General features: G+C 36.5%; 1 protein-coding gene across 2 annotated transcripts in view; it reads right to left on the bottom strand.

Moving 5' to 3' along the window:
* LOC106883902 (UTP--glucose-1-phosphate uridylyltransferase) overlaps positions 1 to 13,966 on the bottom strand; it is a 54,621-nt gene that overhangs the window by 18,578 nt on the left and 22,077 nt on the right. Inside the window, exons 1-5 of one of the 2 annotated variants that reach the window (XM_052973835.1) lie at positions 7,386 to 7,517; positions 4,677 to 4,799; positions 2,520 to 2,627; positions 2,223 to 2,405; positions 1,392 to 1,525 (exon numbers count right to left, since the gene is read on the bottom strand). In XM_052973835.1, coding sequence (XP_052829795.1) covers positions 1,392 to 1,525; positions 2,223 to 2,405; positions 2,520 to 2,627; positions 4,677 to 4,763 — 512 coding nt within the window. In that variant the 5' untranslated portion in view covers positions 4,764 to 4,799; positions 7,386 to 7,517. Of the gene's footprint in view, positions 1 to 1,391; positions 1,526 to 2,222; positions 2,406 to 2,519; positions 2,628 to 4,676; positions 4,800 to 7,385; positions 7,518 to 13,966 lie in introns of those variants that run through there. The other variant, XM_052973834.1, reaches the window with a different exon arrangement.

Raw genomic sequence — 13,966 nt, forward strand, 5'->3', positions numbered from 1 at the left:
AAAAATATATATTTTATATATATATATATATATATATATATAACTATTTAAGACTGTATATGGCTATGGTGCATCCACACTTGGAATTTGCATTACCAGTCTGGAATCCCTATCTTGCTCAGGACATTGACCTCCTGGAAACTGTTCAGAGACATGCAACCAAACGAATACCCTCCACCAGGAATCTAATATAATCTGAATGCCTTGCTTTCCTGGGTATAGATACATTGAAACTCCAACGTCTGGCAACTGATTTGGTAAACAACCACAAAATTATTAACCATCACACCAACAACCACCTTGAGCATCTTTCTGAGCTCCATGTTTCTAACACACGTGGGCATATCTACAAAGTCAGAAAACAGCACAGCTCCCATGACTTTCAGAAACATTTTTTTCAAATTCACAGTTGCTGAAGCATGGAACAAACTACCTGCATCAATTGTTAGTTGCCGAGACATTGCATCCTTTAAAACACCCATGCTTCCTGAAATTTTCCAGCACTACACCTGATATGCACCCACTCCATACATATGCACACATGTACATCATGACTCATACACTGTTCATTCTCCTGACTTTTGTACACAATTCCATGTACTGTACATGCACCTTTGATCACTATACACAATAATTTCATTATTATATTATCATTATTATATGATTGACATCTTAAGAATTAAGGAACTTTGAAAGAATTTAATATAATTCTTTTTCAAACAGTGGAACTCAAAGCAGAGAAATCTATACATGAATATCATGTAAATATTAGGTTAAAAAAAACTTTTTGGATAGAAGAAGCTGAAAGCTACACATGGGACTTGAACCCACTTCTTCTGTGAACATGACAGGCATCCTACCATTGAACAAATGCAGTCCTTTGAATTGCACTATTCATTTTAGAAACTTCATTTATACTAGTGACAACTGTATGCTGTTGACATCATAACATTACATCACATATCCCACAGTCTGGCTGACCATTGGGGCATCCCTGATAATGCTGCGACCAGATCCCTACACCTATCTCAGTCTTCTGCCTCTTGCAATGCATCTCTCATCTTTAGGCCTGTCCACTCACAGATCTTGTTTTCCCACCTCTATCTCTGTCTGCCTCTGTTTCTACCACCTTTGACTGTACCCCGAAGGATTGTTTTGGCCATTCTTGACGAGAGGATGACATACCCAAACTACCAGAGCTTGTGAAGTTCCTCATAAGGCCCTACTGCCTGCCTTATTCTTCTTTCCATCATAAAAATTTAAAACTTCGAGTGAACATAAAATAATTTTTGGGAAGTCGTGAAGCTCAAAGCAGATAAAACTATGTGCATGTGTGTGAGTGTCTACTTTTATTGTCATGCTTAAAACATGATAAAGAAGCTGTGACTCACCTACTTTGATTAAATGTGAAAATTTTCACTTTAACCTGGTTATATTTGCCGATTATCTTCTGTGTGTCTTCATCAGTATTGAAGGAATTCATAAGAACCAGGGGTACATCAGTGTCGTATGTTTTATTTAGGTGCTGAAAAAAAACAAGTAAAAAACAGTCTAAAAAATGACTATTAATAACAACAACAAACAGAACAAATGATGAATCTGGCAACTGAATCTGTACAAAAGAAAACTGCAAATGGCAAAAGACTTCTGTCCATTGTTAGAACATAAAACAGGTAGAATATTTTGGCCAGATATGGCTGGATCAAATACTAAAAGGGTTAAAGCAGCTTAGAAATAGTGCCATAGTCAAAATGATGAGAGAGGGATGGGTGTTATGAAGATTAGCTGCTGTTATGAAGATTGGAGGTGAGCTGGCAGAAACGTTAGCACAACGGGCGAAATGCTTAGCGGTATTTCGTCTGCTGTTACGGTCTGAGTTCAAATTCTGTAGAGGTCAACTTTGCCTTTCATCCTTTCGGGGTCGATAAATTAAGTACCAGTTACGCACTGGGATTGATGTAATCGACTTAACCCCTTTGTTTGTCCCCTCTATGTTTAGCTCCTTGTGGGCAATAAAGAAATTGACGATTAGCTGCTGGAAAGGTTTGGCAGGTACAGATTAGGTGTGTGTGGGTGGTGATGGGTGAAGTATAGATATTGATGATATGCCTTTAGCAATCAAAACTGGTTCACAACAGTTCTGGAATGGGTTCATTAGAAGTGTTCAAATGTCTTCTTCAACTGGTAAAGAATGACGATGAATATGAAACCTTTGCCCTTACCTCAATTTGTTGCACCGTGAGATCAAGAAAAGTGTTGTCACTCCGAACTGAGATAGCACTTTTAGGGCCTTTACAACCCATGCTTGTTCCAAGACCACCATTGAGTTTTACTACAACAAGCTTGTTTAGGATTTCTCTGGCCTCCTCTAATTGTATCTCTTCACTATCACGATATGTTTCCATCTGGAAGCAAAAGCAAAATAACAAAGACAAAAAAATCAGAGTTCATTGTGAACTTTTGGTATTGATATTAGTTGTACAAATGAAGGAGGGTGAGTGTATAAGAGTGCAGCTTACATTTTCTGTTGGTGGTGGATTTATTTTGCTCCAGTTCAGTGATAGGTCTGTTTCTTGTGAATAGCGACTATAAAGTTCTTCAAATCGCTTCATGTCTTTTTGGAAGTCCTGGAAGAGAAAAAAAAAAGAAAATTATCTAAAAATTAGTTTTGAAACCTTTATTTAAAAAAAAATCATTACTATCATATCAGCGTTGCCTTACTGGCACTTGTGCCAGTGGCACGTTAGAAAACATTTGAGCGAGGTTGTTGCCAGTGCCGCTGGACTGGCTCCTGTGCAGGTGGCATGTAAAAGCACCCACTACACTCTCTGAGTGGTTGGCCTTAGGAAGGGCATCCAGCTGTAGAAACTCTGCCAAATCAGATTGGAGCCAATAAATTAAGAGCCAGTAAAACACTGTTCTGTTAAACATTCCCGGTGTAATCTCTTGTTAAAGTTTATGCTTGTGAGTGTGTGTGTGTGTGTGTGTGTGTGTGTGTGTGTGTGTGTGTGTGTGTATACACACACACACTCACAAGCATAAACACTCACACCTATAAATACATACATGCATACATATACATATATATATATCATCATCATCATTTAATGTCAACTTTCCCATGCTGGTATAGGTTGGACAGCTTGACTGGAACTGGTAAGGCCAGGTACCACACATACATACATACACACACACTGCTAAGATAATTTCTTGTTCTTTTTTCTAGTTTCTTGGTTGTTTAATTTCTCATCTGCCATGAATACTTTAAATGGATATTATCTACTGACAGCTACTTCTGTAAGCCAATTTAACTCCCTAATTTCTCTCTCTTTGTTCTTCCTAAATTCTTCATTGAATTTGGCTTAGCTAAGAATCATCCTTGTACCATCTCCCCAAAGTAAACCTGCTTGTCATGCATTTATATATACATATATATATATATATAACAGGCATCTTTCAGTTTCTGTTAACCAAATCCACTCAAAAGTCTTTGGTCAGACCAAGACTATCATAGAAGATGCTTGAGTCAAATTGTATGTCTTGGAACCAATAACCAACATAAATTGAGGTACAGTAATACCTCACTTTATGAGGACCTGCTTCATGAAATCCCAGGTTTATGAACTTATTTTTCAAGCACAAGAACCAAATTTTGAATGAAGTGCAAAAGTTTCTCCTACCATAACAAATGCTTCTGCATGTTACCCAGAAATTTATAAAGAGCAAAAAAAAAAAAAAAAAAAAATTTTTCTAAGCAATTTTAGACTTGTTTTTTAAAAGGAAATCTACAAGTCCATCTAGGAGTACTTGTGAGTTGGCGATCACATCTATAACAATGGTGTGCAAGAGTCTAGTGTGAGTGAAAGTGATTCAGAAAATGACTATTATAATAATATTTTTTATTATAAATGATCTTGACATTCTTTTTGCTTTACTTAAAATATTCTTTACATTCTACAGTTATTTTAATGCCATTTATTTACTAGCATTATAAATTTTATTGGTAAAATATTTTTCTGGGAACGTATTACGATGTATAACATTGCTATTGTGGGAAATTATTGTTTTGCTTTACAAATTTTTGCTATACAAGCAGTCTCCGGGAACAAATTAACTCCTATATTGAAACATTATTGTATGTCTGTACTGTGTATGTGCATTTAGGTGTGTAATCTTCTAACTCTGTTTTTCCCATCTACTTCTGTATAAATGTAAGTGTACATTCATATCAATGAATGCAAATGTGTATAGTTCTTGTGAAGGCATGTGGTGATGGTATTTGGCTCATGATCGTAAGGTTGTGAGTTCAGTTCTAGTGATGTGTTGTGTCCTTGAGCAAGACACTTTATTTCATGTTGCACCAGTCCACTTAGCTGGCAAAAATTAGTATTACTTGTATTTCAAAGGGCCAGGCTTGTCACATTGTTTTCATGCTGAATCTTCTTAAGAACTACATTGAGGGTACACGTGTCTGTGGAGTGCTCAGCCACTTGCACATTAATTTAATGAGCAAGCTGTTCCATTTTGATAGGATCAACTGGAACCCTTGTCATTGTAATAGATGGAGTGCGTCGTTCCATATGTATCTACAGAAGCAATGATTTATTACATGCATATATATTTAAAAGTGCTGATAAACAAAAGCACTAAAAATACATTAATAAAAATATATTCACATCTTGGTCATCTGGCTCCATATTTTTGATTAAACTTGTAATTCCATTACGCATTCCAGGATAAGAATCTTTACGTGTGAGACTCATGAAATCAGAGCCATTGGCAACACATTGAGTTGTTTTCTGAAAAAAGAAAAGGAAAAAGGGAAAATGTTTAGATGCTACATAGTAAAATATATAGCTTCGAAAAACAATAAACTGGAAAAAATGTTCATTATGAGGCTTGCATTCATACCAGTGTATATGAATGTAAGTGTATGTGGATGGTATAAAAAAGTATAAAGAATTAATAGATAAGCTTGAGAGGATCTCTATTTAGAGAACGTTTAGTAGAATGATGCAAATAAACAGATAGAACTCTTGGGGTTTGATGTACAGAATATATATAAATGTACTACATGTAAGTAAACTGACCCTAAAACCATAACCGTAACCTTAGAAAATCTGTTTTAGTCATGTGATCATGGAACAGTAGACGTAAGAAGATGATGATGACAATAGCAACAACAGTAATGATGACGATGATATTATTATAAGTGAACAAAGGCTGCAAGCTGGCAGAAACATTAGCATGCCGGGCAAAATGCTTAGCAGTATTTCATCTGTCTTTACGTTCTGGGTTCAAATTTCACTGAGGTCGACTTTGCCTTTTATCCTTTCGGGGATTATTATAAGTGAATAAAAGCTGGATAGTCATGCATGAAATACTTTAGATCAAGACTGACCTTAGATTAGACGATATTATATAAAAATAAGAGTGCATATTTTAAGTCATAAACCGTAAAAGTATTATGTTCCACAATAAACATAAACAGTTTTATGTAAGCAGTAATGGGAAGCAAAGACAAGAAACAAGTTTTAGATGAGTTCAAATATGTTGGTGGCATATTTTAACTTCTAAAGGTAACTTCACGGGTGTTTGCCATGGAGGAAAAAAATTCACACTTAATGTTGTTGGCACTCCGTCGCTTACGACGTCAAGGGGTCCAGTTGATCTGATCAACGGAACAGCCTGGTCGTGAAATTAACGTGCAAGTGGCTGAGCACTCCACACACACGTGTACCCTTAATGTAGTTCTCAGGGATATTCAGCGTGGCACAGTGTGACAAGGCTGACCCTTTGAATTACAGGCACAACGAAAACAGGAAGTAAGAGTGGGTTCGCCACCATCCCCTGCTGGAGCCTCATGGAGCTTTAGGTGTTTTCGCTCAATAAACACTCACAACGCCCGGTCTGGAAATCGAAACCGCGATCCTATGACCGCGAGTCCACTGCTCTAACCACTGGGCCATTGCACCTCCACATACACTTAATGTAAAGGCGTAAATATACCATTATCATTATCATCTCAGAGGCACCCTCTCTTGGACTCCGTAGATGCATTTCTAGTCATTATGCCTTTCTTCTTCAGTAGAAGAGAATGTAAAGTTTGTTTATTTCTCATCATTGCTTCACGTTACTATTTATGTATTTGTTTAGACTGGACAGTCTATGAACACAAATCAGTCATTAGTGTTGATTGATTCATTATAAAGTTACAGCTTTCTAATCAACTCAGGATTATCTCCCTTTAGTATACTCTTCTGAGAAGAACATAACAAGCCAGAAAGGCATGTAGGGGTCCATAGATATTTCGTCATAATCTCGCATTGTAATTTTAACCATCAGTAAATACATCATTATTAGCTGGGCTAATAACGATGTATTTATACCATTTACTATAAACGAACATTTTTTTTTTCATTATAGACTGTGGTGGAATTGCCTTCAGAAGTTAAAATATGTAAAACATTTGAATCAACCCAAGTTTCTTCTGATCTTCTCTTGGATTAAACAATAACAACCTGCCAGCTAAGATCAGAAGAAAACTGAAGTGGCATTAACTGATGGTTAAAATTACAGTGAGAGATTATGACAAAATATAGGGAGATGATGATAAAATGCAATGAATTTATTACTGAATGCAGAGATGACAAAATATAGAGAGATAATGACAGAAGAGAGAGACAATGACAAAATAGAGAAACAATGACAACTATAGTGACAAATATAGGGGAATGATGACAAATATAGGAAGATGATGACAAATATAGGGAGACGATGACAAAATATGGAGAAATTATGGCAAAATACAGAGAAATGATAAGAAAAATTTAGAAAGATGATGAGAAAATACAGGGAGATGTTGACAATGTATAAAGAGATGATAACAAATATAGAAAATTGTTCAAACATACTAGAATAGTCTAGTCTCTCTAGAATGATAAATTAAATCTAACATAGAATGTCTCTGATTATGTTCTTGATTATTATAATAGTTAATATCCATCAATAATGTGGAGAAAACATCTAATGACCGAGTTGTAATTGGCCTCAAAAAGAACTGGAGTTTAACCTCATCTAATTAGCTGTAATAATAAGCAAGGTGACTACAATACTCCAGGGTGGGTTACTAGTCTCTCTCTTACATGTTATATTTACTGGAGATACTTGTAATTGTTTCTGTCAGTTGAGTGAACAAAATCTCAACAAAGTACTTACAGTGTGGTTTGAACTCAAGAACTTTCAGATACTTTATCCCCTTCTCTAATACAATTTTTTTCACAACAGATGATATAATGAGAATTTGTGATGTTGCTGTAGCATTATAAAAGATGTTAACCGATTCCATCAGAAAATGGAAATAATGTAATAGACTTGGTTTTTACCTAATGCCATTGTCACAAATACCATCTCATGTAAACTGCACTATTTAAATGTGATATTCCAAGTAAAATATTCAACAAAATGCATTATATAAATCTAATCAACAAATGATCATGTGACATACACCTAGAGACATCTAGCTTGTGATAGTAATGAATCTCAATGAAGGATATGCATGACGTTTGATGCATATTAAATTGCAGTGTGGTTCATTACAGCATAAAATATCTTGTCTACTCATGGTTTCTTTCAACAGATTCTGTTACCTGTAACTGCTGCTTAAAACCAGCATACACGAACTAACAAACACATACCAACACTCACATAACAGACAAATATTATGCCACAAAGCATGTCCTTAATAAGTTTCCATACATTATACTAAGAGAGACACACTTTGATATGTGGACATATTTATTCGTTTCATTTCATTTCATTCATTTTCACATCCATTTTCCCAATTTAGCATGAGTTAGGTGAATATATTTTTGAGGTTTTACAGCTAGATGCCCTTTCTGCCACTAACTCTTAACTCTTTTTCAAGTTAAGGATATTTTATTCCATACATCTTTGAAAGTGCAAAGCTAATAGATGATGGTTGACCTACAGCTTCATAAACTACATCTCACTCAGAATGGTTACATTTAAAGAATTGCTGAAGCATGGGTCATCATCAGATACTTATGTGCGTGCACACACACACACACACACACACACACAAACACACACGCATGCATGCATGCACATTCACACACACACATTTTGACAATATCATCATCATCGTTTAACGTCCGCTTTCCATGCTAGCATGGGTTGGACGATTTGATTGAGGACTGGCAAGCAAGAAGGCTGCACCAGGCTCCAATCTGATCTGGCAGAGTTTCTACATCTGGATGCCCTTCCTAACACCAACCACTCCAAGTATAAATTTTTTTCTAGACATAAGCTCATAATTACATCTTGGTCATCATACTGAGCTGTTGCCTTCTTCAGGCAGGTGAGTTTTCTACTCAGAACCGGAGAATGCCATAAGAAATCACTTCTGTATTTGTCTCATGATAGCCAAAGTTCCAGTGGTCTTCTTAACAGTGGCATGACAGGGTTTGCATCCATCCAGGTTGCATAGAGAGATGCTGGAGAAGATTCACATGCACAGATACTCATTACACATCTTATTGACAAATCTCTTACTTTCTACCTTCTCTTATTGGCTAAAATTTTAACCAGTCATAATTAATCTGTTAAGTATATTATATTTATTTATTCCTTCGCTTCTTGGTAAAAATAAAAATCAATTATAGTTTATACAAATGGTGCTGAAAGGATCCTGGCTTTGGGTAAAAGAAAATACAGGAGGATCGGTTAATTATGATTTTATTTAACATATTCCCCTCTCAGATTCACACACTTATTGTTCTTCAGTTTTTCTAAGCTCTGTTAAAGAACTCAGAAGGTTGGACCTCAAACCAGGCCTTTTATAGTACCCTTAAAGCCAGGAACTTTTCAGCACCACCTCGTAGTTGATTTGTAACTTATCATCCAATTATATTTGTTGCTAATGAACAACCTTACATAATATAATGCATGTTTTGATATCTGTCTGAGGATCAATTTATGTATCACTCTTTATATATAGAAAAGCAAATCAAAGAATGAAGAAATGAAGACAGACAGACAAGTAGACCAACAGATTGAGAAAATAAATGTGTGTGTGTGTGTGTGTAGGTACCAGCATAGTTGCATGGTAAGAAGTCTGGTTCCCACCAACACGGTTCTAGGTTCAGTTCCACAGCATGGCATCTTGGGCAAGTGGTTCTCACTTATAAGCCCAGACTGACTTAGGCCTTATGTGTGGCATTGAAGAGTGCTAGCAACTGCTGGAGCAGTGGGGTCACAGGGGAATATTTTCTGGCCTCAAAGAGAGTAGTCAGTCTTTGAAATGCCATCCTAGCTATGTTGAGGTTGTGTGTCTTCCAAGAGAGATTCCTGTAACCTTATTGGTAGTGAGATCCATCAATACCATTCACTTGGAGATCATTGACTACAAGAAGCCAGTGACCTTCAAGTATATGTGATAGATATGGCATACTATTTCATATCTTGTACCAGACTGAAATCTGATATGTTGCTTATCAGTATGTCTGAAAGACAAGAAAATTAAAATTTGGCACAGGCCATCTAATATTACACAAGACCATCTTCCGTTTATGGCCTGTTAACTTGTGTTCACTGACACCCAATCCACACTGAATATAAAAACAATAGGATGGCTATGACTGCTTAACTTTGATCAGAATTCTACAAAATCATGGCTAACCTTGTTCTAAACAATAACAATAACAAAACTCATGAGGTGAGGTGATATAAAGAAACACATCAAATGTGTCCTCCATGGTGACCAAGGACTTTAACCAAATTTACTTAACACGTAACTTGCTTTAGAAAACAGTTTGAAAAGCTTTTCTCTCTTTCAGTATTTGTTGAAAGTTTACATTCTGAGTTCAAATTCGACCGAGGTCGACTTTGCCTTTCATCCTTTCGAGGTCGATAAATTAAGTACCAGTTGAGTACTGGGGTCAATCTATTCAACTACCCCACCCTCCCAAAAAATTTCAGGCCTTGTGCCCTGAGTAGAAAAGAATATTTGTTGAAAGTGGACATACCAAAAGAATCAAAACTAAAAGAAATAAACTAAGAAAAGAAGAAAAGAATACAAATGTATGAGATTTATTTACAGATAGTAAATAGGACAACAACAATAACAACAAAGCAGTGAAAGTGCCTCTCTGTGGTTGCACGACCTGCTAGATATAGCGACCAGGTCTCCCACAAATCACATTCTGTTGTCTTAGAAAAGGATATGTTAGATCAGTGATTCCCAATGTGGGCTATATGCCCCACTGGTAGAGCCTGGGAAAATTGTGGTGTGTGTGGGATCCAAAATTTTAATTTTTTTGTGGGACATGGAATCGTCGTCATCATCATTGCTTAATGTCCTCTTTCCATGCTGGCATGGGTTGGATGGTTTGACAGGACCAGACCACGCAGGAGCCTGCACCATGCTTTTGTGTCTGTTTTGGCATGGCTTTTATGACTAGACCAACCACTCCACAAAATGAACAACAACAAAAACAAGGCCCCATTGATATCAACATAATAAAAAAGCTGCACACAATTTCAAAAGCATTCTACTGAATTAAACTCTAGTGTAAATATATAAAAGTCGATAAAATTGTTATCATCAACTACAAGATGTCGATTTAGGTCATATTGAATAACTACATGCTAAAAAAAAAAATTTTTAGAAATATACAATCGTCATAACTACTGATAGACTTACATAAGAAAACGGCAATAACAACAACAACAACCACTAATGTATTTGAAATATGAATATTTCTAAGAAATGTTTTGCTGTTTTATTTATAATTGATAACCTTATTCTCTATGACTAACTTATTTGTCACAGTTGGCTTATTTATTCAAGAAAGATTTTCTTTATCTAAAAATCCTTATAATCGGGTGGTGTGAGATCTTGTCAGCCTATTTTCAATGCTCTTAGTGTGTGCATGCATGTATGCATTGCTATATTTCGAATGTGTCTGGTATGCACAGTGCATCAAGACAATTTAGAAATTACTAGCTTAAAAGCCGCCTGATAGAGCAGCTTTTAAGCTAATGAAGCCGCTCGATAAGGCAGCTTATAAGCTAGCTCCTGTGGAGGGCTCTTCATTAGGCCTTGGGCCCAACAATGACACTTCATGCATTCAGTACATATTAAATTTTATTAAACCTGAACAATATTTTTCAAGCAATGAACAGTTTTCATCAAAGCAATGATATGGTTTGTCGACTCAGAACTTATTGCAAAGCTGCATGATAAACAACCACCATCGCCACTACATCTGCCATACACACACCATTCAGACTTCTGACGCCACCACCATCGATACCTTTGACTTCACCGCCTTCCCCTCCACCACCATCACCACTGTCTTTCACACCACTTACTCTCACCATCAGCCCTGACCGCTTTGGCTACCATCACAGCCACTTCCGCCCCTATCACAACTATAGCTCATACTATTACTATCGCTCTATTACCATCATTCAGTATGTTAGTTCATGATGTTGGTTCAGTGTTTAGTCCATCTTTATCTCTCTCTCTCTCTCTCTCTCTCTCTTATTATTACTCCCACTGCCACCATCAACACTACTACTTTTAATAAAAACCTCATCAACTCTCCTTAAATTTCTTTGTCTCTCTTTCTCTCCCTCTCTTTTTCGTTTACTCTCTCTGTCTTCACCACCACCCTCACCATCTCTATGGCTACTATTACTCTCACACCAGTATGAGCAATAGACGAAGTGTGACACACTGACACACAGAAATTAGTTTTCACATTCATCATATTAGATTTAATTTTTTTGTAGTGAACAGATTAAACCAATAATATATTATGAATAGGTACAGGTAGGGTGGTGTGGTTAAGAAGTCTACTTCACCCGAACATATGGTTTTTGGTTCAATACCAGTGCACCACACCTTGGGCAAGTGCTTTCTACTATAACCTCAAATCAACTAAATCTATATAAGTGGATATCATTGGCAAAGTTGGGGCATATGGCTTGTAGTATATTGCTTTAAAAAGTCTTGTCCAGCCCATAGCAGCCCTGCAAAAACATACACAAAAATGAGGACTCCAGCTGGGAGTATATACACCATAGAAACCAGGAAACCAACCCTATGGGTCTGTATGACTTGGGAAGGAGCCAAAAATAAGGAAAAAAAGAAACAAAGAAGGATGATTTGACAAACACTTAGCTACTATTTTAGGCAATCCAAGGAACTACTTAGAGACATCCTTTGGTTTGTAAATAGTAAGGTATGAGACTTAAAGAATACTTAGCTGCTTTTACTAACATGTTTAGTAACTCCTGAGAAGCTTCTCTTGGTTTGTAGACTGCAAGGTACAATTTGTGTGGTATTTGGCTGTTATGTCTTACAAGCCTGGCAACCACCGGATAGAAGCTTCTCTAGTAACTAGAGTTGACATGCATTGTTTAATTGGAATGCAAATGTTACTTGTGTCTTCATGTTAATTGTCTATAATCTAGTCTAAATATAGTTCATATTTTCTGTATAATTAGAAACATAACATATTGTCTTCCAAGTATCTCTACCAAAGCTTCTTAGTGTCATTGTTAAGGTTTATGAATGATGTTATAGTTATCATTCTTTGTGTTGCTGTTCTTGTGGTTTATCCCCCCCCCCACCAAGCCCACCCTGATCAAAGCAGACCTTATCTTTTCTTTTCTCAAATTGTCATCTATTTATATATGATACTTAATATATACACTCTGTTGATCAGCCAGTTGCTGCAGTTTTTATCTTGTGATACCACAGCAAGTCCATAGACCACCATCGATTGACACCCGATGTTTGTGTGTTTATGTCCCTGTAACTTAGAGGTTTGGTAAAAGAGACCGATAGAATAAGTACTAGGTTTACAAAGAATAAGTCCTGGGGTCAATTCGTCCATCTAAAGGTGGTGCTCCAGCATGGTCACAGTCAAATGATTGAAAAGAATAAAAGAATATATATATACACATACACACATATCTAATTATGGGAGGGAACTTCTTTCAGTTTCCGTCTACCAAATCCACTTACAAGGCTTTGGTCCATCTGAGGCTATGGTAGAAGACACTTGCCCAAGGTGCCACTCAGTGGAACTGAACCCAGAACCTTGTAGTTAGGAAGCAAGCTTCTTACCACACAACCACACATTATACACAAGAAAGAGAAAGACAGACAGATAGTCAAATATATACAATGAACTTCTTTTAGCCTTTATCAAGCAAATCCACTCAGAAGGCTTTGGTCAGCCCAAACTTATAATAGAAGATACTTGCCCCAAATGCAGCACAATGGCACTGAACAGAAGAATAAAAGTGCTAGACAGCAAACTTCTGTAACTACACAGCCATGCCTATGTAGCCTATTTTCCTGAGCACACATACATTGACATCAGATCTACTTATCTATCAAATACTTTCCCTTCTTTCAGAATTATCATCAGAAACAAGCAAAAAACACAAAAAGGATTTAAAAGCGTCTTTTACCTCTTTTTAAAACCTCCATGAATAAACATGCCCAGACATATCTTAGACCGTTTTAAGATTTCTTATCATCAGTTTTGTCAAGTAATATTTTGAGTGATAAGCTAAGGTTTCTTTTCAGTCTCTCTCTCTCTCTCTCTCTCTCACACACACACAAATGTATGTATACACACACACACACACACACACACACACAGAGTCACCTACATATATATTAAGGGAAAAATCAAAATCATGGCAAAACAAATCCTCTCAAGTCATTTATAATAATTCAATTAGGGTAAGGTGAATTTATATGTGTGTGTGTGTGTGTATACATGACTATATACATACACACACACAAATGTATGCATACATATATATCATCACCACTTAATGTCTGCCTCCCATGCTGTTATAGACAGTACATTCTCTCTCTCTCTCTCTCTCTCTCTCTCTCTCTCTCTCTCTCTCTCTCTCT

This window comes from Octopus bimaculoides, chromosome 17 (assembly GCF_001194135.2).
Source record: "Octopus bimaculoides isolate UCB-OBI-ISO-001 chromosome 17, ASM119413v2, whole genome shotgun sequence".
Lineage (NCBI taxonomy): Eukaryota > Metazoa > Mollusca > Cephalopoda > Octopoda > Octopodidae > Octopus > Octopus bimaculoides.